Source organism: Corythoichthys intestinalis, chromosome 5, assembly GCF_030265065.1.
Source record: "Corythoichthys intestinalis isolate RoL2023-P3 chromosome 5, ASM3026506v1, whole genome shotgun sequence".
NCBI classification, from domain to species: Eukaryota; Metazoa; Chordata; class Actinopteri; order Syngnathiformes; family Syngnathidae; genus Corythoichthys; species Corythoichthys intestinalis.
Genome location: NC_080399.1, coordinates 44,707,042 through 44,731,448, shown reverse-complemented (window position 1 = coordinate 44,731,448; position 24,407 = coordinate 44,707,042). Strand labels below are relative to the sequence as shown.

General features: G+C 40.1%; 1 protein-coding gene across 1 annotated transcript in view; it reads right to left on the bottom strand.

The window, feature by feature from the left end:
* The window catches only part of LOC130916131 (alpha-aminoadipic semialdehyde synthase, mitochondrial-like), a 47,374-nt gene that overhangs the window by 5,758 nt on the left and 17,209 nt on the right, over positions 1-24,407 (bottom strand). Inside the window, exons 12-22 of the mRNA XM_057836599.1 lie at positions 20,986-21,045; positions 17,544-17,611; positions 15,568-15,689; positions 14,115-14,244; positions 10,375-10,485; positions 7,433-7,541; positions 7,221-7,361; positions 5,281-5,448; positions 4,204-4,299; positions 4,018-4,133; positions 3,135-3,223 (exon numbers count right to left, since the gene is read on the bottom strand). Coding sequence (XP_057692582.1) covers positions 3,135-3,223; positions 4,018-4,133; positions 4,204-4,299; positions 5,281-5,448; positions 7,221-7,361; positions 7,433-7,541; positions 10,375-10,485; positions 14,115-14,244; positions 15,568-15,689; positions 17,544-17,611; positions 20,986-21,045 — 1,210 coding nt within the window. The remainder of the gene's footprint in view (positions 1-3,134; positions 3,224-4,017; positions 4,134-4,203; positions 4,300-5,280; positions 5,449-7,220; positions 7,362-7,432; positions 7,542-10,374; positions 10,486-14,114; positions 14,245-15,567; positions 15,690-17,543; positions 17,612-20,985; positions 21,046-24,407) is intronic.

Below are 24,407 nucleotides of genomic sequence, written 5' to 3'. Positions count from 1 at the left end.
GCCAGCTCTCCGCGGCATATTCGGGGTGAAGGGGAAACGATATCGTCATCGCACACACCATATAATTGTCTGCATTAGTCTAACACATACATACAGTGCTGCTCAAAAGTTTGTGAACCCCCTCAACATTTTGGAATTTTCTATTATTCAACCTGATTTCCTAATCAATCAATTCAGTAGTTTTTTTTGGTTTTTTTAACAGTTGTGTTGTCGAGACTAAATTAAAAAGAGTTTTCATCAACTGATGTAGGTGCAAAATTGAACTGTTTGGTCACAACCAAAACCGCCATGTCTGGCGAAAAGTCAACACTGCATACCACCAAAAGAACCTTCTCCCAACAGTGAAGCATGGAGGTGGGAATGTCAAGATCTGGGCTTGCTTTTCATCCTCAGGACCTGGACAACTCCACATAGTCCAGGGAATCATGAATTCTGAGGAATATTGTCAAATCCTAGAACATAACCTGACGCCATCTGTTTTGAAGTTAAAGCTTGGCAGAAGGTGGATCATGCAACATGATAATGATCCAAAGCATTCCAGCAATACAACCAAGGAATGGCTGAAAAAGAAGAAGATTCGTTTTCTGGACTGGCCCAGTCAAAGTCCTGACCTAAATCCCATTGAAATGCTGTGGCGGGACCTGAAGTGAGCAGTTCATGCCAGACGCCCATCAAACCTCTCTCAACTGACTGCGTTCTGCAAGGAAGAATGGGCAAAAATCCCCCAAAGTACATGTGAGAGGCTGATTAGTCACTACAGAAACCGTTTGGTTGAGGTAATCTCTGCAAAAGGAGGCGCAATATCCTATTAACTGAAGGGGTTCACATACTTTTGCACACATGATATCTGAGTTTTTCTTAAATCAACCACTTTTGTTAAATAAAGAATGACAATATAACTATTTCTTTTGTTTCAGTCCATTATTTGGAATGTCAGTATTGTGGATTTGGGTATAACTTAACATTTAATAAGGTTATTTTAGTTTTTTTTACAAAAAATCTGACCATCGCTGTGGGGTTCACAAACTTTCGAGCAGCACTGTATGGTACAGGTTTTCGTAGGCACCGTCTAAGTGTTTGCATTACTCTAACACACGTAATATAATTAATCAGGAAATAGTATCATTTTCATATTTACGGTAGGACTACGCTACTAATATAAATAGAACACCATAGTTTAATGAGAGGAAATAGAAGAGATACACAATGCCGTCTTATCACAGGAGTGACGCACCAACTCTGGCAAATCTGCTCTCCCAGCAAACTCCAAGGACAAAGCGCTTTGTCCTAAAACAAGCACAACCAGCCCGGACAGCAAAGTTGATAGCGGGCGTCCCAATCCGCGCACGAACCTAAGCCGCCCAAAACCGGCCACAGCGGGGGTGGCACAAAAGCAACGCCCAGAAACGCCTTCGACAAGACCCGCATCAGCAAAGACTTCAAAAAGACTGGACACTGAGATAAGACAGATTTCTTCTGCTCGGAAACATGTAGCCTTGTTTTGGATCCAGAATTGTCCCTCCGTCGTCTGTTTTTGCCTTGTTTTTTACCATTGTCGACGAATACATTATCAACCTGTTTTCGGCGAGTGTTCTTCAAGCTTTTGAAACATGGAGTCAGTGTGCAAAGGGTTAACACAGGAACGCGCGGAGTTTAGCTTCCTCCTGGCCTGGCTCGCGGGGGCGTCGAGCGGCGGAGCACATTTCCGTTCTGTTGCTGGCCTCCCCGTGGGGTTTGGGCTGGGAGGACTAAATTCCTTCAGTTGGAGACCCGACATGATAGTTTGACAACGTGATAGGCCCAGACGACGGAGAGGATGGACGAACGGCTGCGGAAGAGTCAACTGGAGCCCTTTTAGGTGCACCGCTAAAAGCCGAAAAGGTAAAAAGACGTTTTGTCATAATTTAAGGCGGGTGAAAGTTGACTTGAAGCGACGTGCTCCGGACAGAGGCGCGCGCCGTGGGAGAACGGTCAAGGAACCGGGGTGTTCGCCGGAGGTCCCGCCGACAGGGAACAGGGCTCGGCCCGCCTGCAGGACCGGCCAGGGCGGCGGGCTCCGTCGGAAGAAGGCTACTATCGACTGCCAGTCTCATGCCTGTGCTTAGCCTTATGCCTGAGTTATGCGTTGCGTTCATGGCGAAGTGACTACGGCGTCAATAAGCATTCAATAGTTCTGTGGTTATGGAGTTTACCACCTGCTTTGGGCTGCATTCCCAAACAACCTGACTCCAGGAAGGACGCAGCGGCTCTGTATCGTCACAAGCCCCATAGTTTAGCTTAGCATTCACGCTAGCTAGCAGCAGCCTCCTATTCATCCCAAAAACCTTTGTGATGCAGTGTTGAATTAGGACGCTTTCTTTCTGTCCCGTGGAACTTCTGCAGTGCATGTTTTGCAGATGGCGAGAGCGTCGTTTCTTTAACACACGGAAAAATCAACCCACGCTAGTGACAGGCACCATGATATCGCCTGCCTCAACCCTGTTGTGTAACGCCGCCTCCTCTATGTCGCGATACTCCTCAACCCCTGCTCCCTCATGGGCTTCAGAGAGAGGAGGGGTTGAGGAGGCGGCGGTGGAGAAGTGGACAAAGTTGCTTCGGTTGCGCACATTTGGAGGCTAAAACAAGTATATAATTATCAGATTGCATTATCGGTTGAATTTTTTAAAATCTGGATTATCTGTGTGACGTCATAATTGCCATTATCGGCCGATAATTATCGGTAACCGATATTATCGTGCATCTTTACTTATTACCACAACTAGTTAAAACCAACACTTTCATTAACATACTCAAAATGTAAAAGATGTTTAATTGACACCCAAACAAAATATAAACTCAAACTGAACCTGGACCGAGCTGGTTTCTACCGAGGTAGCAATTCGATTCAAACTGAGAACACTTTACACCTGAAAAACTATGGCTTAATAAGAACTAAACTACAACAGATCTGAATTTTAACTAGTGGATCTAGTTGTTGCTCAGGAGTTTCACAGAAAGAATTCATCTAGAACAAACATTGACTGAATTAGAACTGAGGGGTTGAACTAGGAGTGAAAGTGAATACTATTCTGGACAATTGAGAACAGCTAGACAATAAGAGGTTTTTTTTTTTGTTTTTTTGTTTTTGTTCTTACCGAACGAGAGTTTGGCTTCCAGATGTCTGCTGAGTGCAGTGAGAATGCTGTCGGCGTGAGGAATTGGATCGTCACTTAGCATACCAAACCTAAAATTAAGCCATACACAGGAACACTCAGTCCTTCTTCCAGATTTTTGATTATTTGGCTATGTCACCGTTTGTAAAATAGTATCACTTTGGAATGGTGATTCTGAGCGTGCATATAATGCACGACAAGTTCTGGCAAACCTTTCCAGAAATCCAGAATGACCTAGCATGCATTGCAGCGCTACAGGTGTAAATAGCAATCAAAATTCATGCTCTGTGCAAATTATTTCTTTACTGTTCCAGTTGTTTCATTAATTGCTAGTTATGGTATTTGGTAACACTTTATTTGACAGTGATGCTATAAGACTTTCATAATTATGAAATGACACAGCCATGAGCATTATTGAACACTTATGACAGATGTCATTTTGTGTCATCCGGCAAATGCTTTCACTTTTGAATAGATATAAAAGATCCGAGCAGGACATAAATGGAGTTAGTGACATAATTTTCAAGGTGACACTTAATAACATCTGTCATCAGCATTCATTAATGCCCATGATAGTGTCATGTCATGATTATGGCGGTCTTGTTATGTTATGACGCCGCTGTCAAATAAAGTTACCTATTAACCTAAATAAATCAACAAATAACACTGGACTATCAGCCGCTGGATTCAAAATGAGGGAAAAAAGTCGTGGCCTTTAGGCAGAAAATTACGGTGCAAGTGTTTAACTTAGAATCAAACCTGTTTTAACCATTTACTGTAGGACAAATAGTGCCCACAGTAGAGACAGTGTACAATTTCATGTCAACACTATATTATTGATACATTCAATATTATTTCTGTTTACCATCTGAGGGAATCCATGCTGCATTCGTCCCCATCGACGCGTTCGAACACAGCGGCTTCAAACACATCGCTGGAGGTCGAGGCGGGCAAATCCATCACATGACACAGAAGAGCTTTCTGAAAAGTATCACAACATGACACAATCACGTAGTACACCAGGTGCTCACCGACGTGCGGCTCTTCTTACCCATGTGACAGGTGACGATGCGTTGTGGAGGATGGGACAAGGCTCGCTGTTGATCAGACCCAATTTGACAAAACCACGCATGGCTCTGGAAAAACCCTGCACCGTAAAACAACTCATTCCTGGTGGTGACTACAGCAACTTGACAAACTAACATAACAAAATTACATTGGGACAAAATCAAGAAAAAAAGAGAGGCCTCCTTCCATTAGTCCCATTGTACTCTGCATCACAACATGTAGAACCAATCAAATTTATAAATATTCTGCATCTTGGTCTGCCCAGGGCACCTTGTCGGGCATCTTTGAGGGATACGTTACTAGGGCTGTAGCGATCGAATATCTTAGTAGTCCATTAATCGATTAATTAGTTGGATCAAAAAATCGAGTAATCGGATAAGGAACATAAAAAATTAAAATACCTGAGCTGAGCCTCAAACAGAATTAAAAAATAAATGTGGATATAAATACAACAAAAGAACAATTGGCCAACTTACATAGCAAAAGTCCACTGCTTAAATGCTATAACAGGCTAACATTTTTTTTACAATGCTCTTAACAAATGGTTTGAACATATATTCCCACAAAAAAACGGCTAAATATACCTATAAACTAAATTACAAATGCACGAAAAAAAACATTGGCTCAAACAAAAACTAATGTTGGTCTTCACAGGGAGCATCTGTATTTAGCCATGTGAAATGAATTATGTCATATTGACTGTTGCCACTAGAGGGCAGTGTAATAACACAAATAAAACTAAAAGCAAACACTTTCAAAACAAACCTTTACAACGCCACTTTGAATAAACGAATACGCAAACCAGGAAAATTTAATTCGAATCTCTTTTTCTAATCAAATTACTCTAAACGTCTAAATTTGTGAAAACTAGAACAAAATTAGAACAGAGGACTGTACAAAATAAAACCTAAAAATTCAAACAAAACTATAACTGAAATGTAACTTATATGAAGTATGGAGGTACAAATTAACGAGAACTAAAGTTAAATGAAACTTAACTAATATCGAAGTAGAAGCCAGCTAGCGTGTCATAAACATGTGTGTCTTGGTATGAAAGTACCTTGTATCGAAGCGTTCCTCTGAGCAACGTGTGCGTGTCCTGTATGTCATAGAGTTCTGCGTATTTGGTGCTGTCGCGGTTGGGATAACCTTCAAAGTTGAAGCCAGGAAAGAATTCCATGGGCGTGACAGCATCCATCAGACCACCGCCTCCTGGAATACTAACCATCTGACAGACATACAACATTACTGTGTTGACAATCCCTCCATATCTACGATACAGATCTTTAAGTATTCCTCTAATTTAAATACATGTAGGCTCTAATAAACCACAATTGTTCTCTTGTACTAAAATATGTTGTTAGAAACACATAAAATGTTAAATCAATGGCAATATTTTATAATATTTAGTCCATATTTTGACCGTTAGCTGGCGCCATGGTTTGCGGGCTCGCAGTGATGACGTCATTTGTCATTTCGTATTCAACAATTGCTTATTGCTGCCTAAACTCGCGAAGTAAAATGCCACGATGTGCTGCTTTTGGATGCAATTTCCAGTCAAATGGAAACAAGGGGAGTGAAGTGAGTGGTCAAGGTGGAATTATTTTTAGTGAATAAATGTGCATAAGTGGAAGCTTCTCCCCCTTTTTGGTCCCTGTATGCACGTATCCTACCCACCACGTGTTACAACTAGCGCCCGAACATTTTTTCTGGATCCTCAGTCAAGTAAGGGATCCGTCTATTTTCTGGATCCGATGGTCCCACCGCGTCTACAATATTGGTTTCAGATCTGTCCATTTTTTTGATTTGTCGGTCGCACAGCAGCTTTTCGGATCAGTCTATTTTGGGAATCGACGGCCTAATCGCGGCTGCGACATTGCCATGGTATCGGTCTAATTCCTGGATCTTCGAGTGAGTAAAAAACGCGGATTTGGATTACTATTGCTATCTTTTTTTGTTGACTATTCTTCGTGGGAGTTTTCCCCAAATCATACTAAATAATTAAAGCACTATGGCACGCTACAGTGACGACAGTGACTCTGACGTGGACCGTACAACAATGTTGGGAGTTAGTCAGGGAACGCGTGTTTGCGTACTGCTGAGCTCCCGAGTAAAAAGTGGTCAAGGTGGGAATATTATTTTTTGTGAATAAATGTGCATAAGTGGAAGCTTCTCCCCTTTTTGGTACTTTTATACACGTATCCTAGCTACCACGCGTTACAATGTACAAGACATGGATTACGCAAGGTGTGTTCTTTGGCCTGTACTGTAAGCACACGACAGCTCTGGATGCTAACAAACTACATAATTATATTGGGATAAGTTTGAAAACGCAATATGCTTACCTCGAATATCTGCTAATAAAACCGGACAGCATACACTTTCGCTCCCAACCGGACTCCCCAACAGGACTCTCTCGCATCACCAGTTTTGCCCAACTTTTGTCTTATCAGGTATTTGCTGCACGCATTTTTCCCTGAAGGTCGTCTTGTGAACGACCGACAGTGCTGTCCTGCTCTTCACTTTTCAGATCTGGTTCAAATAGGAAGGGTAGAACTGACGACATGTTGGGAAAGTTAACGAGTGACACGCTGGAATTTCGGCAACCGGACCAGTGACGTCACGCACTGCGACGTAACAAGAATGGCGACCTATCACTTAAAATAATTTTACAAACTTTAACAAAAACAATAAGAGGGGTTTTAATATCAAATTATTATAACTCATACTAACATTTAGCTTTTAAGAATTACTTGTCTTAAAAACAGATGATCCCTTTAAGGTGAATCAGCCATTTTTTTAGTGCGGTCAGAATGTGCCGTTTTCAAATACAGTGGGTATACTGTATATGAGGTTCTGTGCTGTTCCCAGAAATGTCTATGAAGTGAATTATCTGGTTGAATTTATACTTTGCTACTGGTCTGTCATCTTCTCAGGAACTATTTAGGTCCAAAACAAAAACATCTTAATATAGGGTTGTTTGTGTGTATTTGTGCAAACCTGATTGTCGCGAAGGAAGACGGCAGGGCTGATGGAGGCAAGGAGAACGCCAGAAGGACTCCAGCTGAACTTGTAGCGCAGAGGATTGTCTGAACACTCGGGAGCAGGAAGTCCGCCGCAGTACGACACGTATGATTCCACCTGCGTCACGCACGTGCAAAATACATGAACACAAATACAAACTGTTGTACCATGCGTCTTTGCGTACTCACAGCGCATCCATCAGCTTTGGCCTGATCAATACACTCCAGGGCTAGCATGTGATCAATACCGGGATCCAATCCCATCTCATTCACGAGAGTCACGCCCGCCTCTACTGCCCTGATGAACACACATGCTTAAAACTATGTGAATGTGTGTGTTATAGTTTGTTTTTATTAAAGTGAATGGTGCAATGTTGTTTGTCTGTTGTACTGTATGTGCGAATTGTGAAGTGTTACTTGCCGTGTGTGCGCAAAGGATAAATCAGAAATATCTTTGTTGTGTATTGTTTGTGTATGAGTTGTTGTACAGTACTTCGACATATAAACACTTCTATATACGATATATTCATGTTACGAAGGGTTTTTTGATGCTATTCAGACACAAATTATACTACTCACTGTATAAGATACGTATGTGCTTTTTGCTGATAAAAGTTGTGCCATAAGATCCTGCTGGTTATACTCTTTCCCATCATGCTTTGCATTGTGAGCCACCTCTCCAATAGGTCAGAATCTTTCCCATTATGCTTCAGTAAGGTGATTCTGCTCTCCTGTTTGTCCATTGTTAAGGACGTTTCAATTTGAGTGTTGTAATATGACGTGCACTGGCACAATTGTGCTTTTGTTGTTCTTGTATCTGGTTGGACTTCTTCGCCAAAAGAGCACAACGCTCCCCGCGTAGTGTTTATAAGCTCATACACAGTTTGCTACATTAGTAGCACTTACAGCACAAGTCTCCTGGCGTTTTAATATTACCAAGAGATAGCAGATAGGCATCATCTTGAAACCGAAGGAAGGCATCAAAACAGTAACACCTTCGAAGAGCGTGACTATCCTTTCATGCAAGAGGATCCAGTTTCATGATGAGATGGAAAGACTCCTTCTCCTTTAAATGAAGGAAAAGGAAATTGCTGGAGACACAATCACTGAGATTGTATTCTGCCAGAAAAGCCAGAGCCATTTTCTTTCTCGTAAAAGGACATCGCCTTACAGGAAAGGTAAGAATTTTTTTCTTTTTTCTTTGCATTATGTTTTATTATCTACTTCATTACAGATATTAACGGTTTGGTTAAGTATATTGAATGATTCAAATGTGTTTGTCACCTGTTTTACTCTGGTTTTACGCAGATTATAAAATTTAATGTGGCGTTTAAGAATGGCTTGGAACGAATTAGGCGCTTTACACGTAAAACGCGGCTCACGATACGAAAAAAATCATGATACGAACTCTGGAACGGATTAATTTTGTATGTCGCGGTACCACTATACTGTATGTGCATTTGTGTATGTTTATGTGTGAGGTGTATAGTGTGTGAGCTATGCAGTGTATGTTGTGTAGCTTGTGCAGTTTGTTGTGTCATGTGTGGTATAGTGTAGTTTACGTGCAGGTTGTGAAGTGTGTGTTCTGTGTAGTGTGAGCTGTTTACAAAGGGTGTAACTAGGGATGGGAATTGATACGATTTTTACGATTCCGATTCCATTATTAATATTGCTTAACGATTTGATTCTTTATCGATTCTGTTATCTATTGTAATTTGGGGAAAAAGAAGAACATTTTGATTTGCATTCGAGTTTGTTGAATCAGAAGTCACAACCTTACAAACTCACAACGAAGTCAAAAGAGGTCCAAAGTCTCGATGTTAACTGTGGCAATACGTAACTGTGGCAAATACAAAAGAATGTGTAACATTTTACTGAAACATTTTTCCAATAGAAATAAAAAAATCCTCCTTTTTAAAAGGACATATGAGCTGATAGCACTCAAAAATAATAAAAAAAGATAAATACTCTCAAATACAGCAGAACAGTGCGTAGTGCAAATGTGCAAAATTAAGAATTCATTTGCAGAAAAATAGGCAAGTCTGCTTTTTCAGGAAGGATACGAGATCTTTCTGGACTTATGGTGTCTCCAGCAGTGGAGAACACCCTCTCAGATGGGGTGGAGGAAGCCTGCACACACAGAAAGTGTTCAGCTAGTCCAGACAGCAGGGACAGAGTATCTCTTTTGTTCCACCACCATAGTGTAGCACTATGCTTGGAGGGGATGGAGGGCATGCTTCTGCCTGCCAGGTGCTCTCTCATCACGGTCATCTTCTACATGTAATGCAGACGGCATTCGTTTAATAGCACAATGTTAGTGTTGCATGCTTTACAAAGAAACACATAGGCAGTTGAAGCTACTTACCAGTTTCCTTCCGTAGTAAGCGCAGAGGTGATCACAGCTTGGCTACTGTAGCCGCTGCTGCCGAGTTGCGATGCATCAGTCCGAAGCGTGTCAAAAACATGACACTCGTTTAAAATGATTGCATGCTTTGTGCGCAAATGTTTCTGCATATTGGTAGTATTCTCTCCCGATGCAGTTATCTCCACCTTGCAATGACTGCAAGTCGCTTTGTTGTAATTTTTCCATGTGAAGTGAAGCCACACTTTTGAGCGTTCGAACCTACGTGGTGTCATTGTTATGTTTACGGCTGCAATGCACGTGCTAAACCAGTGTAACCTAATCACGTAGTCGTAGTTGCTGAATCGAGCGTGCGAAACATGCGTAAGTTACAAGACGTAATTCGTGCTGGTTGGAATTAATAAGAGAATCGTTAGATAAACTGCCAAACGATTCCATGGAATTGAAACAAACGGGACCGGTTCTCTATAGGAACCGGTTCTCGATTCCCATCCCTAGGTGTAATACACAAATTTCATGACTTTATAAACTCTTTTGTGTGTTGTTTACCGTCGGGTACGTGTGTGTCACACGTATCTTTGGTTTTGAAATGCATGGGTCATACAGTGTGTTTTGTGTTGTTTAGTATTGTCTTGTGTTGCATTGCATTCATGTGTGTATTGTAGTGTGTGGACTGTGGAATGTAATGTTTGTGTGTTACCATGTGTTTTAGTATGTTTGTGTCCATGTTGAGCAGCGTGTTATGTTGTAGTGTGTCTATGTGTGTCACCTATCATGCAGGTCCTTCATAGCAGGGCTAAGGTAGCTGGCGGTGACCATGTTGACCTTCTTGTCAATGCAGTGTTTGGCCACCTGGGGGTGAAGGCCATAGGGAAGTAGGCTGGCGAGGAAAAACGAAATTGGTTAACTTAGAACTACAGTATTGTGCACCACCACTTCATTAGTAATATGTCTAGCCATGTGCCGGTTACCGGTTTCACGGTTTACCGTGGTGTGAAAACATCGCGGTTTCAAAACCACTAAAATTTTCCGTCAGACCGTAGGACGGTATTCGCTATTTTTCTTGTGTCAAAAATGCAGCCAGAAGTGGCTTGGCGCAGCAGCGCTCACCCCCTCCCGTTTGTTGCTGAGTGTGAGAGTGACGCTATCGGCTACACAGCCAGCTAACCCAAAAACAATTACTCCAAACATGAGGCGTACTGTTCTTCAATTTATTGAGCTCTCAAATCGTGGTAAGTTTAATATACAAAATGAATACATTTAAAATGTTGTACAATTAGATTTTTCCATGTGAGTAGCTTCCACAGATTAGCACCATGGAAAAAGTTCGCAAAAAACAAAACACACATTTTCCTTTCAAATTCAATATACAAACTAAGTAAAAGCATACAAAGATGAATGTTAGCCTAGGCTCAGCTGGGAGAGCAACTTCGTTGAGTGTTACAGCCGCAGAGTGAGAAAACAAGCTTGATTCGCTTAAATGAAGGGGAAAAAGTGATAACGTCAAAGATCGCTAATTGCGAACGATGATCTTGCCCTAAGCACAAATCCACGTTCGCTGGATCAAGGTGAGGTCTCACTCCCAATGTGTTTTTTTTTTTTTTTTTTTAGATGAAACCTTTCCACAACAATATTGACATTTTAACTAACTTATACATTTTTACCTAACTTATGAATTCCTTATGTTCTTTTTAACACAAAGGCATGACATCATGTAGACTAGAGTTGACACAGTGGCTGAAAATGGCGAAACTTCACTTAAGCTTTTCCACCCTCAAAAAAAAAGTCATGCAGTATAAATTTTTAAAAATTTTATTCAGAAGTGTTTTTACTTTATAGAAATTATTTTGTTCTTGCTGTAATCTTGTGCAACTTGAGCTGTGGCTGTGAGTATAGTCTATAAGTTATCTTTATTTTAATTTTATTTCAAATATTTTTTTATTGATAATTTATTTAACAATATATTCATGTTCCAATTTGCAACTATGGTCTGAAAAAAAAGTCCTGTTCAATGGAAAAAAGTTGTTGTTTTTTTTTTAACCCATACATCTCAAAATTTTTGGGAGCTATAATTGCAATACCATGATAACGTGAAACCGCGGTATTTTTGCTCACGGTTATCGTACCGTCAAAATCTCATACCGGCACATGCCTAAATATGTCACTTACATGTTAGGTAGCACATGCAAAGTAACTACATGTCAAATAGCTTGATGCAAAGAATCTAATGGCCATTTTTTTGTAGCTCCATTCTAGTTGGCTATATGCAAAATTGTTACATAGAAAGCTACAGGCAAAGTAATTTAAACTTAGGTCGCCAAATGTTACGCAATGACATGTAATAAAGCTGCATATAGGCAGCTAAATGACAACTGACTAAAAGGTTAGGTCCCATTGAGGTGGTGGCCTCTCCTTTCCTCTGTTGGCTGTGCGGCCTTTCTGTGTATCAAGTGCCTATGACAGCAAAAAGCATGTTTATTTCATATTTCACGCGGTATTTTATGCTCCTGAATGAAATGGACCGCTTGGATCTGAGTGGTAGTGATCGATTTATATATTCAATTTTTTTAATCCCGCGCCATGAAAATGAGTGACTTCCTGGATTGAGGAAGAATGCGAATTTGATTTGAATCTGATTTTGGAGATTAATTTGTTTATTTTTTCGCATCACACCAGCCCAATGTGTTGCAGGCTTTTGTTGCTGCACCAGGGAGAGGCGTGTGAGCCTTTTTGGGTTTCACAAAGTTCCTGTTCACCGCGGAAAATGGCCAAAACAAGTCCAACAACTGTGTGACCATTGGACCCACAGTTGTATTTTTGAATTATGTCAAATACTGGGATCATAGCACACGTTTTAATAAGGAGGTGGCTTGCATTTTGTGGGTGACAATGCTCCTTGTCCACCGAGAAGGCCACGCAGCCGACGACCGGCGGTCGTGACACACAATGGTCACTTCCACCCGCTTGGTCCTCTTCGTGTGGCTGCCAATAGACCACTATCCTCCGCTTGGCCACGAGCAGCGCCCCGCTCCGACGTCAGCCGGTTTGTCCACCGAGAATGGGCTATTTTTGGCGTTCATTCCAGGCGACGAGCACTGCCAGCCCGCCGTGGCCGCAGGAGAACTAGCCGTAACCTGCTCGCCATCGGGGCCTGGCCGATCCAGCCCGCTCGGTCCTCTTCGCGTGCCCGCCGAGAATGAGCTTTCCTCGGCTTGGCCATGAGCAGCCCCCCGCTCCGACGGTGGCCGGTTTGTCCACCGAGAATAGGCTATTTTCGGCATTCATTTCCAGCGACGAGCACTGCCAGCCTGCTGTGGCTGCAGCAGAACGACGAGCTGATACTTGCTCGCCACCGGGGCCTGGCTGATCAGTGAAGAAAATCAACCCCGTCGCTGTGTGTGATATGAGTCGGGGCAGTTTTGTGTGATTTTTCGTTTTCGAAAGGCGAGAATGAGACTTGGTAAAGCTGCTCGGCTCCCGTGAGCATTTCGGCTAGCTGTCATGCCTCCTGTTTTGTTTACGCTCTTTCCTTTGGCTCCAAAGCCGGGGCAGGGAAATGACAAAAGCTGGACTAAGTCCGGTGGCATAAAATACCGTTCGGGAGAGGAAGAAGTCAGCAGTTTTGACCATTATGCAGTAATTTTGCCCTGTCGTACTGAATAAATGCATTTTTAATATTTCATATTCCATTTAGGGCAAGGCTGTTATTCGTCATGACCTTACCATTTATTTAGCAATTGGGGAAAAATATTGAGATAAAAAGAATATCCCATCGAAAATATTAGACAGATTGAAACAATCATGACATTTTGCTGCTCTCTGCAGTATTTTCCTCGTTCTGAATCTTCCCCCTCAATGGGCTGAATTCTAAATCAGATGAAATTGTGACCCTGCGGACGTCATCATCCAGCTGGGAACGCTAGAGCACTATAATGACAGGCGGGGTTAATCCACAGATTGAAAGACTAATTTCTCATCATCTGCGCTTTGCCAAATTTTTGTATATAGTCGAATCGTCTCAAAATATGATTTAATTGACATAATAATGCTATTTAGGATTTTTCATGCTGTCACAGGCACTTTAAGCACATTACTAAGGGATCACTAAGCACATTAGCTGTTTGGGCTGGTTCAAATAATGACACAGATCAGGATGCCTCCAATGCCCACAGATGTTTAGTCTAAATGTGGCTTTCCTACTGCCTTCCAATCGCACGCCTTGTGCGCTCACCATGCCCTTTCCTACCCAAGTCTTTCCTGTCCTCCTTCCGGGTAGCTGATGTAACCCTTCCCCACAGAGCCTTCCTTTACATGAAACCGTGATTATTTGTAACGCTACTCATAGTAAGCCAGCATGTAGATTTGTTTATGTTTCTATATCCCTACTTCCCGTGTTTGCTCTTTCACCTTATTAGGTAGCTACATGCTGTAAATTTTAAAATTATAGATGCAACTAATGATTGTAATAATAGATTAATATGCCAATATTTTTTTGTATGGTGCAGTCACCTGATGACAAGGTCATGGTCTTGTATGAGGGACACGAGGTGTGCTTCCTGGCTGCAGATGTCCAGCATGACGGGGATCGTGTTCGGGTATTTGTTCGACAGATCCTGTGCCTGCTTCATGCTCACAGATGCTAAAAAATAAAACAATTGAAAATAGACACAAGTTTCTTAGTATGTTCAAATTTTACTGTTTTCATTGTGGTTCCTTGTTCATTCCTCTGCTGTAGCAAATTTTTAAGCAAAATCCAAAATATGCCAAAAGCACTAAGCACCGCTGGGAGACAAGACAATATAAAGCAAGAAAAAGAGAAAGAGAATGTCTCCAATTTAGAAATTGAAATATTTGTTGATCCCACACAGCAGAAAAAATCAGTGGGAAACATAGCAACGTAACTCGCATAGCTATTTGCATTTGATGTTAACATGAAGCTATCTGTAGACTGTATATGTTATAATAACTAAATTAATTTTCCAATTTTTGTCACCAATTTGTACATAAGATGCATGGGTGCGTGCCCTGGTGGAAAGCTGTTATATATGTAGTTTATAATTTGACTGCAATCGGTTTTAGAGGAGAGTTCTCTCTGCAAACGATTTTATGCAAGAATCTACCCTATTCATTCTTCCTCCACGTCCATGAATATCCGGAAAGTCGGGCACCACGCATTCAATAATGCCGTATTTCAATCCATACTGTATATGTGCATTTGCTCTGGTTTAGTACAATACTTTTGTCGCATGTTCAGTTCCTGCCCAAAAAACAGCGACTGTCTCTTTGCAAATGAAGCAGACACAGTTGCTGCCTTTTAGTGGGTAAATGAGGAGCAGCATTTAGTGTGTAAGCTACTTCATATGCTGGTAGCAGTGCTGCTGACCAATCTATTAAGTCTGTGTGAGGGCCAGACGTTATTGAATTCATGACAGAGGCTGGGGGCCAGATTAAATTTGACCACGGGCCGCATTTGGCCCCCGGGCCGGATTTTGAACATGTCTGGTTTGCAGCGTCAGAAAGCACCGGGGCTTCCATAATTTGCAAGTGAATCCACCTTTAGAAACTACGATCATTGACAATTCGTACACACAATGACGGACAATATGGCGGCACAATACAGCGATCACGTGATTTTGTGACGTTGGTGATTGGGGTCTATAAAGCCCATAACCCCTGCCGGTACACCCACTCCACCAACGGTCAGTTCATTCAGTGTTAAAATGTAAATGCTTAAAACTGGATCATATCAGCTACATACTAATAAGACTTGAGATTTTGCAAAAAGGCAGAGACAGGGACAAACTAAAAAGGCTTGAAAAATGACATTCTCACTTTCACCGCAAGTCGTCATGCAAACTTGATAAAATGTCATCAAAGGTTACGAAAATTAATGTGAGAAAAAAAACACTTTAGTGTTTGTATAAATATTTTTAAATCGTGGAAATGCGGGTTTAACACTCACCCACAGTTAGCTGCGTCTTGTCGCACCGGGTCAGGTACTCTACGACAGGGCCGGAGACATATCCGGTACCGAGCACCAGAACTCGCTTCATGCCGCCTTTCTTCAGGATCTGAGACTTTTCCCTGGTGCAGGTCAAATGAAACGAAGCCGTTCAAACGGAAGCAATGCAGAGAAGAATAGAAATCTGGATCACATGTAAATAAGGCATAAATCTGGTGGCTCCCTTTTAATTCTATATTACATATTGAGTCATTCGTATTTGAGTTTACAGTGGGATCTCGTTATTCGTTGAGGATATGGACCAGACCTTAGAGCAAGGAGATAAATCTCAGTCGATAATTCGAAAGTAGGATATGAGTCCATGTACGTTCTCTTTCCAGCACACAAGCCACCTTGCTTGCCACTCTAAACGTTGCAATGCTTTCAACCTCTTCACCACACACTGCGTACATTCTCAAAACAGGAATTGACGTTTTATCACATTTCCCTCTTGTTTTAACGATCTCAAAGTTAAAATCCGGACGGATTTCGGGGTTGTGAATTTGCCGTTTCCTGCTTCGGTCAACATGTCAGTGCTTGGTAGAAACGAGGAGAACAGAGTATAGTACGAGTACAATACATTCATGAATAAATAATCAGTCATTATGGTCACATTTGGTTTCGTACTCTTCTTCGTCGTCTTTTTACCCTTCTTCTTTTGTTTCTTCTGTTCTCCAGCAGACTCGATGCCTGTGTGGCGTATTGCTGCCTTTCACAGGCGATACTTAGTATTACCTCCCTTCACCACTAGGCAATGCTCCACAAATAAAATCAGTGAAATGCGTTATAGCAAGGAACTACATATTATTTTACCATTTTGATACATCTTCATTTGCTACCACAATTGAGAAACCACATTATATTTGTCATTAAAATTTAGTTTCAAATGGTTCATAATGGATACAATTATATATTTGTGCATTTAATTTCAGATCAGTTACGGTCTTAAAGTAATCATTTTAATTGCTAGACTTGACAATTGATAAATTACCATGAATAATTAACACATTTCATATATAATTGTTTAATTACTAATGAAAAGCCTACTCCACTTATATAAGCAATATAACGATATAGTATTTGATTAATAACAATAATCAAACACTGTACAGTCTAGACTGCGAAAGTGATCATCCCCCCCTTCCTTAGACAAAACAAAGCGGGCGCTCATGCCTTTTGGATAGTTACTATTCATAACAATAGGAGCAGCATGTTAGAGGGGAAATGTCCACCCCGCTGACCTTTGGTGTTAATATCCCACCAACAGAAACCCCCGCGGAGTCATCAGCCCCCCCATTCACCCACAGCACTAATAGGATGCAACAAGCAGCAGCAGGTCCGACTGCACGCTCAACTGCAGTGTCCTTGTCTTAATTAAATTTCAAGTAAGGAGAAATTAGACAGCTTCCCCCCTCTCACATATTTGAAAGAATTAAGATTAAAGATTACCATTTGCTGGCTTGTCTGGAGAAGAAAAAAGTACTAGCTAAATTAAGACGTCTTAAAATGCGCTGGCCTAAATGAGCAAGAAGATAGAAATAATCATCATCATCGTCTTGTGCTAAGAAAGTATTTAGATTACACACAAAAGAGACATTTAACCAATTAGGACAAATGAAAAAAATCATGATTGTGATGCATGTGTGAGACATTTCGAAAAATAATAATTACCACATTACAGAACATTTTGTCAGACTCGTAAATGATCTTAAAAGTGACAGCACAAAGAAAATTATATTAATTTAAAGGTATAGGAGTTCAATTTGAACAGTATTTTCCATACTATGAATCATACTTTTTCCTCATACTTTGGCTGGGCCTGTAACATATTCACGTGGGACTAAAATCTTAACTTTTCCCTGTGCTTGGGAGCTATTGTGTCAAATTAATTGCGCTTCTGTTCATTGACTATAAATGCACTCCAATTTCGATCTTACTGTTGCTGTCGAAGCTTCTCGATGTACTCGAACTTTGGCGTCAAGGCTCCATTGGACGTGATCACTGCCTGAATTTCACAACAAAATAAAACACATAAAATTTTTTGGAATTACGGACACTGCTACAAGAATCACTTGACAACAACGACTATAAGTATGGACTGTTGTCAGTGAACCAGATTACAAGGATTACAAACAAGTAGTAAGTAATTTAAAAAAAGTAAAAAATACGCATTTTCCAGGAATGCTATTAAAAAATGTCACTACTCTTATCAAACTGATTTAAATAGTATTAGAGATGTCCCGATCCGATATTTGGATTGGATCGGACGCCGATATGGGCAAAAAAATGCGCATCGGTATCGGATCGGAACATGGGAAAAATTCCGATCCAGACTTCCGATCCAGTTTTTTTTTTTTTTTTTTTTTTAAAGTCCGGTCCGGGTTTTCCAGCGCACCGATTTACATAATCCATTCCAGTTTTTGCTTTGGTATCCCTAAAATCCGGTCCGCATTTTATGGCACACCTTCAACAGACTACATTTACATTACCGTCTACCAATTTACCGAGAGACTTTATCGGTAAAAATGTCAGCTGTGTAGGATCATTTCACCTTAAAGGACGACAAAGACGAAGAGGCAGAGAGCAACATATGCCACAATAAAGTCAAGCGTAGTGGTAAAGCTGTAAGAAGTTTTAATGCAACCAACCTAATCAAGCATTTAGCGAAATACCACCAATAAACAAACAATATGAGGAGTATGTTAAGAAAACCGAAGACAAAAAGAAAGGTCCTACGCAACTAACACTGGCAGAAACTTTTGCTATGCGTGACAAACTGGCACTCGACAGTCCCAAAGCCCAAGGAATAACAAGAGTCATTCCCGAAGAATTCCTTCTGGATGACGAGCCATTATCTCACGTGAGTAAAGACGCACCATCCAACACGCGATTCGGCCGCTGAAGATTCGAGAACGATTCACAAACATCCAAATTCCGATTATTGAAATATGTCAAGTAAAGCGGAACTAATACACGGCGCGGTCTTCGGGACGCAATGAGAAACTGACCGCATTGCGTCCCGAAAGTAAACATAACTTGTCTTAGACCCGGGTAATGCCAATGCTCAACTCACAGCTTTAGCTCAACTCATGCCGTTGGATAAAAAACACAAGAATACCTGACTTCTGCTGACAGCCGCAACAAACTACGTCAACGTCGTTTTACTGGAGATAATAGATATCATATGTATATAGAACCAGATGCTACACGACAGACTCGACTGCGTTAGCAACATTGAAGTATTGAAAACCAGATCCGTTAGTAAATAGCCGCCATCTTAAAGCAGAAGACTTCCCTAGTAGGCTGTTGTGAACCTTCCAAGCGAACCTAATTAACTTTTTATCTAAAATACTCCTAAATCGGCAAAATCTTGACTTGAATCTATCTTCAAAACAGTTTTAAAACTTTCCCATGTCGAAAGTAGACAGAAAATTATGGAATAACGGAAGCATTTTTAACAACTTTAACAGTTGATTCGCAAAATTAAATGAATTGAATGTAGTTTAAAGCTGCTGATAAAGAATGGGGACTTGAGTATTTTATTTACCGTTTCAAAATGCTAACTTGATACTGAAATAGTCGTTTATTTTAAACCTGAGAGGCTTTTTATACAATTTTTGTAACTAATGCACGAAACATTAAAAGCATCTAATAGCTTGGGGGATTTGTGGGATTTTCCACTGAGGTTGTTGGTGTGTTTTGCTTTTTTAAGACAGTTTACAATATTATTTGCACGTTTTGCTGACTGACTATGCCATTTCTGTTTGTTATTTATAATGTTTTGTGTTTGTCACTGAATAAACAGGTCAGTTTCTTGTTACCAACTGTTGTGTGTTATTCAAACTCACCTAATTCAGCTGGCTAGTTGTTATCAAGGGTACTAAAACCTTTTTCAACATGAGTCTGACAACTAAGTAAGGAGGCTAAATAACTTTAAACTTTAACACATGCTCAGATAGATCGGTATCGGCCAGTATCGGTATCGGATCGGAAGTGCAAAACAATATCGGTATCGGAAGTGCAAAAACCTGGATCGGGACCGAGCCACCGAGAAATAATAAAAAATAGTAATTTGTTAACGACTGCAATCTGGCCTGACCAATCAATACGCCTGTCTACTCTATTGACTAATCAGAGTACTGATTTGTGTACGTCACCATCTAGTAGCTGCCATTACTGGGGTGTTTGCATACCTATAGCAGCCCAGCACCGGTCAATGTAAACAGTAACTTTAGCTGCTCTAGACTGTGTGCGGTGACATCTTTGGACAGCTTTTTTAAGGGAAACAGGCCACTTGCTGAGCCAGAAGGGGAGCCTACAACCAAGTCCATTCTGCATAATATGTGGCTGAAAGCTAGCAAAAGAGGCAACAAAAGTGAATGCAGTGAGAGCATGATACCACGTGGCGAACTGTACTGCTAAAGACAAAACTTTCACGATTGGAGAAGAACCCATTATGCCTGAAACCAAGCGAATCACTAAAGGGATTTGACATCTTTCAAAGTTAATAATAATAAAAATTAGTCACCAATTCTTTAAAGACAAAATAAGTTTCCAATCATAAAAAAATATATATATATAAATATATATATACAAAATTTCATCAAACTTTCACCAGCTCTATAAAAACACTTTTATAATATAAAATCAAATATAAAACTAAAAACAAAATTACTTTAAATAAATTAAAGTTTGACACCTTAAAATATCACCTGTCTTTTATTTATTTATTTAGATTTTTCAGGAAACAATTATTTGAATAAATATAAAATATTTACGACCAATTTAAAATAAATGATGTTTTCAAACGTAAACGAGGACGCAACCGATTAACAGGTCTTTCAGCCTATTGACTATAGGCTATAGCCTATAGGCTTTTCAGCATTTTCATTACCAGTATTTGTTTTTACACATTACAAACAAGACAAAGATAATGGCATTCGAATAAACAACTGAACAATAACAGTTTTTTTTTTTTTTGTAGATTTATACATTGTAACATTAAACTCTAAATGACAAAGTATGAAAATGGTCAAATTTTCTGTCTGTAGTTCAATTTTTTTAAAATTATTATTATAGAATATTATTTTTATTGGTCTAAGTGTTAAAGGTGTATTTTATCCATTGCTTGTCCTTCAACTAAATCAGTTGTTTAATTGGGTATCAAGAACTTTAGTCAAATCTTTTCAAAAGTTGGAATCAGCAAAAAATAAAATCCAGTCTGGCCTAATATAAAGAAGCTGCTTGCTAGTAGGGTCAGGGAATAAAGTTTAAAAAAAAAAGAGTTAAAAAAGTCCCTGTTCTGTATAATTTAAAATTGAATTTAAAAATGTCTTCTTTTTATCAAACATATTTAAAGAACAGTATTAGTTGACTTACGTCTCGGACTTGTGGGCTGAAGTCTTCTTGATCAAGAGGTCTAGTTGCATCTGAAGGCAGCTGAGGGAAAACACATATTTAAAGCTTCTCAAACCTAAAATGAAAAAAACCTGTTCTGTTCTGCATATCTGCTTCTTCACCACAGTGTATTGGCCCTGGGCATTGAGCTTGCAAGAAGGCTAAACACATTCTTGAAAAAAAACTTAGTTGACATCCTTCGAGCTAGAAAAATGAGATCAGTCGGGTCCCGAAGAGTTCAAATGAGAAAAATGAATTAACCAAGTATGAACACAATGTTTTGCGTGTGCAGAGCGAGGACTTCAAGACGAGTGACACGAAAAAGGTAGTACTATGTAGCAGAAAAATATTCCTGCCAGAAGTCAAAAGTTAAAATCATTAACAGTACCGCAGCCAACAGTGATTTTAATATTCATTTAATTTGTTGATTACTTTTCCAATAACGGTTAATTGATGGACGAGCAACAGTTTTCAGGGAGCGAGAGAGAGAGAAAAGGAGAAAGACACTGGATGATGATCAGGGGTGAAAGTGGGCCAGAACGGTCAGGAACGCAGTTCCTGTATTAACATTCAAGGCCAGAACGCAGTTCCGGTATAAGATTCAGAGCTGGAATGCTATTCCGGTAAACGCTGCTTTGATTCCGAAAATATGACAGCAACTGTCAAAACGCTATGTTTAAAAAAAAAAAAAAAAAAAATGCTAAGATGCCACACATGCATTTTATCTCCAAGAAGAAAACAATCTACCAACATCAGATTTACATACACAGGTGTTAACAACAAGCGTAATGAAGTGCTTGGGTAGCGTAATCCATTTCCACCAATATTTATTATTTATTTTATTCCACGGACGGCATGGAGGTTTCCCCAGCTGCTGCAGTTATCCGAGTCTGACAATGATGAGTGACGTCAATGTGCGAATGCACGCAACAAAGCTAAACGCCTGGACTCGTTTATCCGTTCAATTCACTGACATACTGACATGTGATCAGCAGAGATAGTTAGCTCTGATTGGTTCAGGTTGTTTAATTGATGCAACAAAAAAAGGGCAATGCAACATGAAATGGATCAAATCTTTAAGAGCAACGAAAGAGTTGAGGAGGCTTATTTATCATAATTAGTTTTATTTGCTCTGATGGGAAAGTACAGAACATCTTAGCTGTCAATATGCACTTTGGACTTATATTTGTTCATTTATGTTAGGCTACTTATTCATTTCCTTATGATTTAAAAAAGTCAATGTTTGCACGATCTTCAAAATATATTCCGTTTCACTCTGCGTGATATAAGTCATTTGTACTTATTTTTCTGAATGTATGTTACTTACAGTGCCTTGCAAAAGTATTCGGCCCCCTTGAACCTTGCAACCTTTCGCCACATTTCAGGCTTCAAACATAAAGATATAAAATTTTAATTTTTTGTCAAGAATCAACAACAAGTGGGACACAATCGTGAAGTGGAAAAAAATTTATTGGATAATTTAAACTTTTTTAACAAATAAAAAACTGAAAAGTGGGGCGTGCAATATTATTCGGGCCCCTTGCGTTAATACTTTGTAGCGCCACCTTTTGCTCCAATTACAGCTGCAAGTCGCTTGGGGTATGTTTCTATCAGTTTTGCACATCGAGAGACTGACATTCTTGCCCATTCTTCCTTGCAAAACAGCTCGAGCTCAGTGAGGTTGGATGGAGAGTGTTTGTGAACAGCAGTCTTCAGCTCTTTCCAGATTCTCGATTGGATTCAGGTCTGGACTTTGACTTGGCCATTCTAACACCTGGATACGTTTATTTTTGAACCATTCCATCGTAGATTTGGCTTTATGTTTTGGATCATTGTCCTGTTGGAAGATAAATCTCCCTCCCAGTCTCAGGTCTTGTGCAGATACCAACAGGTTTTCTTCCAGAATGTTCCTGTATTTGGCTGCATCCATCTTCCCGTCAATTTTAACCATCTTCCCTGTCCCTGCTGAAGAAAAGCAGGCCCAAACCATGATGCTGCCACCACCATGTTTGACAGTGGGGATGGTGTGTTCAGGGTGATGAGCTGTGTTGCTTTTACGCCAAACATATCGTTTTGCATTGTGGCCAAAAAGTTCAATTTTGGTTTCATCTGACCAGAGCACCTTCTTCCACATGTTTGGTGTGTCTCCCAGGTGGCTTGTGGCAAACTTTAAACGAGACTTTTTATGGATATCTTTGAGAAATGGCTTTCTTCTTGCCACTCTTCCATAAAGGCCAGATTTGTGCAGTGTACGACTGATTGTTGTCCTATGGACAGACTGTCCCACCTCAGCTGTAGATCTCTGCAGTTATCCAGAGTGATCATGGGCCTCTTGGCTGCATCACTGATCAGTTTTCTCCTTGTTTGAGAAGAAAGTTTGGAAGGACGGCCGGGTCTTGGTAGATTTGCAGTGGTCTGATGCTCCTTCCATTTCAATATGATGGCTTGCACAGTGCTCCTTGAGATGTTTAAAGCTTGGGAAATCTTTTTGTATCCAAATCCGGCTTTAAACTTCTCCACAACAGTATCTCGGACCTGCCTGGTGTGTTCCTTGGTTTTCATAATGCTCTCTGCACTTTAAACACAACCCTGAGACTATCAGAGAGCAGGTGCATTTATACGGAGACTTGATTACACACAGGTGGATTCTATTTATCATCATCCGTCATTTAGGACAACATTGGATCATTCAGAGATCCTCACTGAACTTCTGGAGTGAGTTTGCTGCACTGAAAGTAAAGGGGCCGAATAATATTGCACGCCCCACTTTTCAGTTTTTTATTTGTTAAAAAAAGTTTAAATTATCCAATAAATGTTGTTCCACTTCACGATTGTGTCCCACTTGTTGTTGATTCTTGACAAAAAAATTAAATTTCATATCTTTATGTTTGAAGCCTGAAATGTGGCAAAAGGTTGCAAGATTCAAGGGGGCCGAATACTTTTGCAAGGCACTGTATATCTTTATTATTAAAAAAAAAAAAAAGTAAATGTTTACATCACTTTGCATTACTTCAATTTTAATATACATCCTATGTTCTTAAGTAGTTAAAATTGAGATTTGGCATTTAGTATGTGAGGAAATAAGGGAAAATAAAAATTAGGAGATGGAGGTTGGGGTTATTGCTGTTTTTATTAACTTTTATTTTGCAAACCATTGAAAAAAAAATACTATATTGAATGAAAATCAGTTTTTGTATGTGTTGCAGAAATAACTGCTAAAATAGTTTTCTTTGCATTTCAGTAGTTTAAGAGGTTTGATGCCCCCCCCACAAAAAAAAAAATAAATAAATAAATAAAAATTTCTGGCTCTGCGGTGACCTTCACGTTGGGGGGTTCCGGCAAGAAGTTCTAGCCACTTTCACCCCTGATGATGATACAAACAACATAGAAGTTTATTCAGCCCC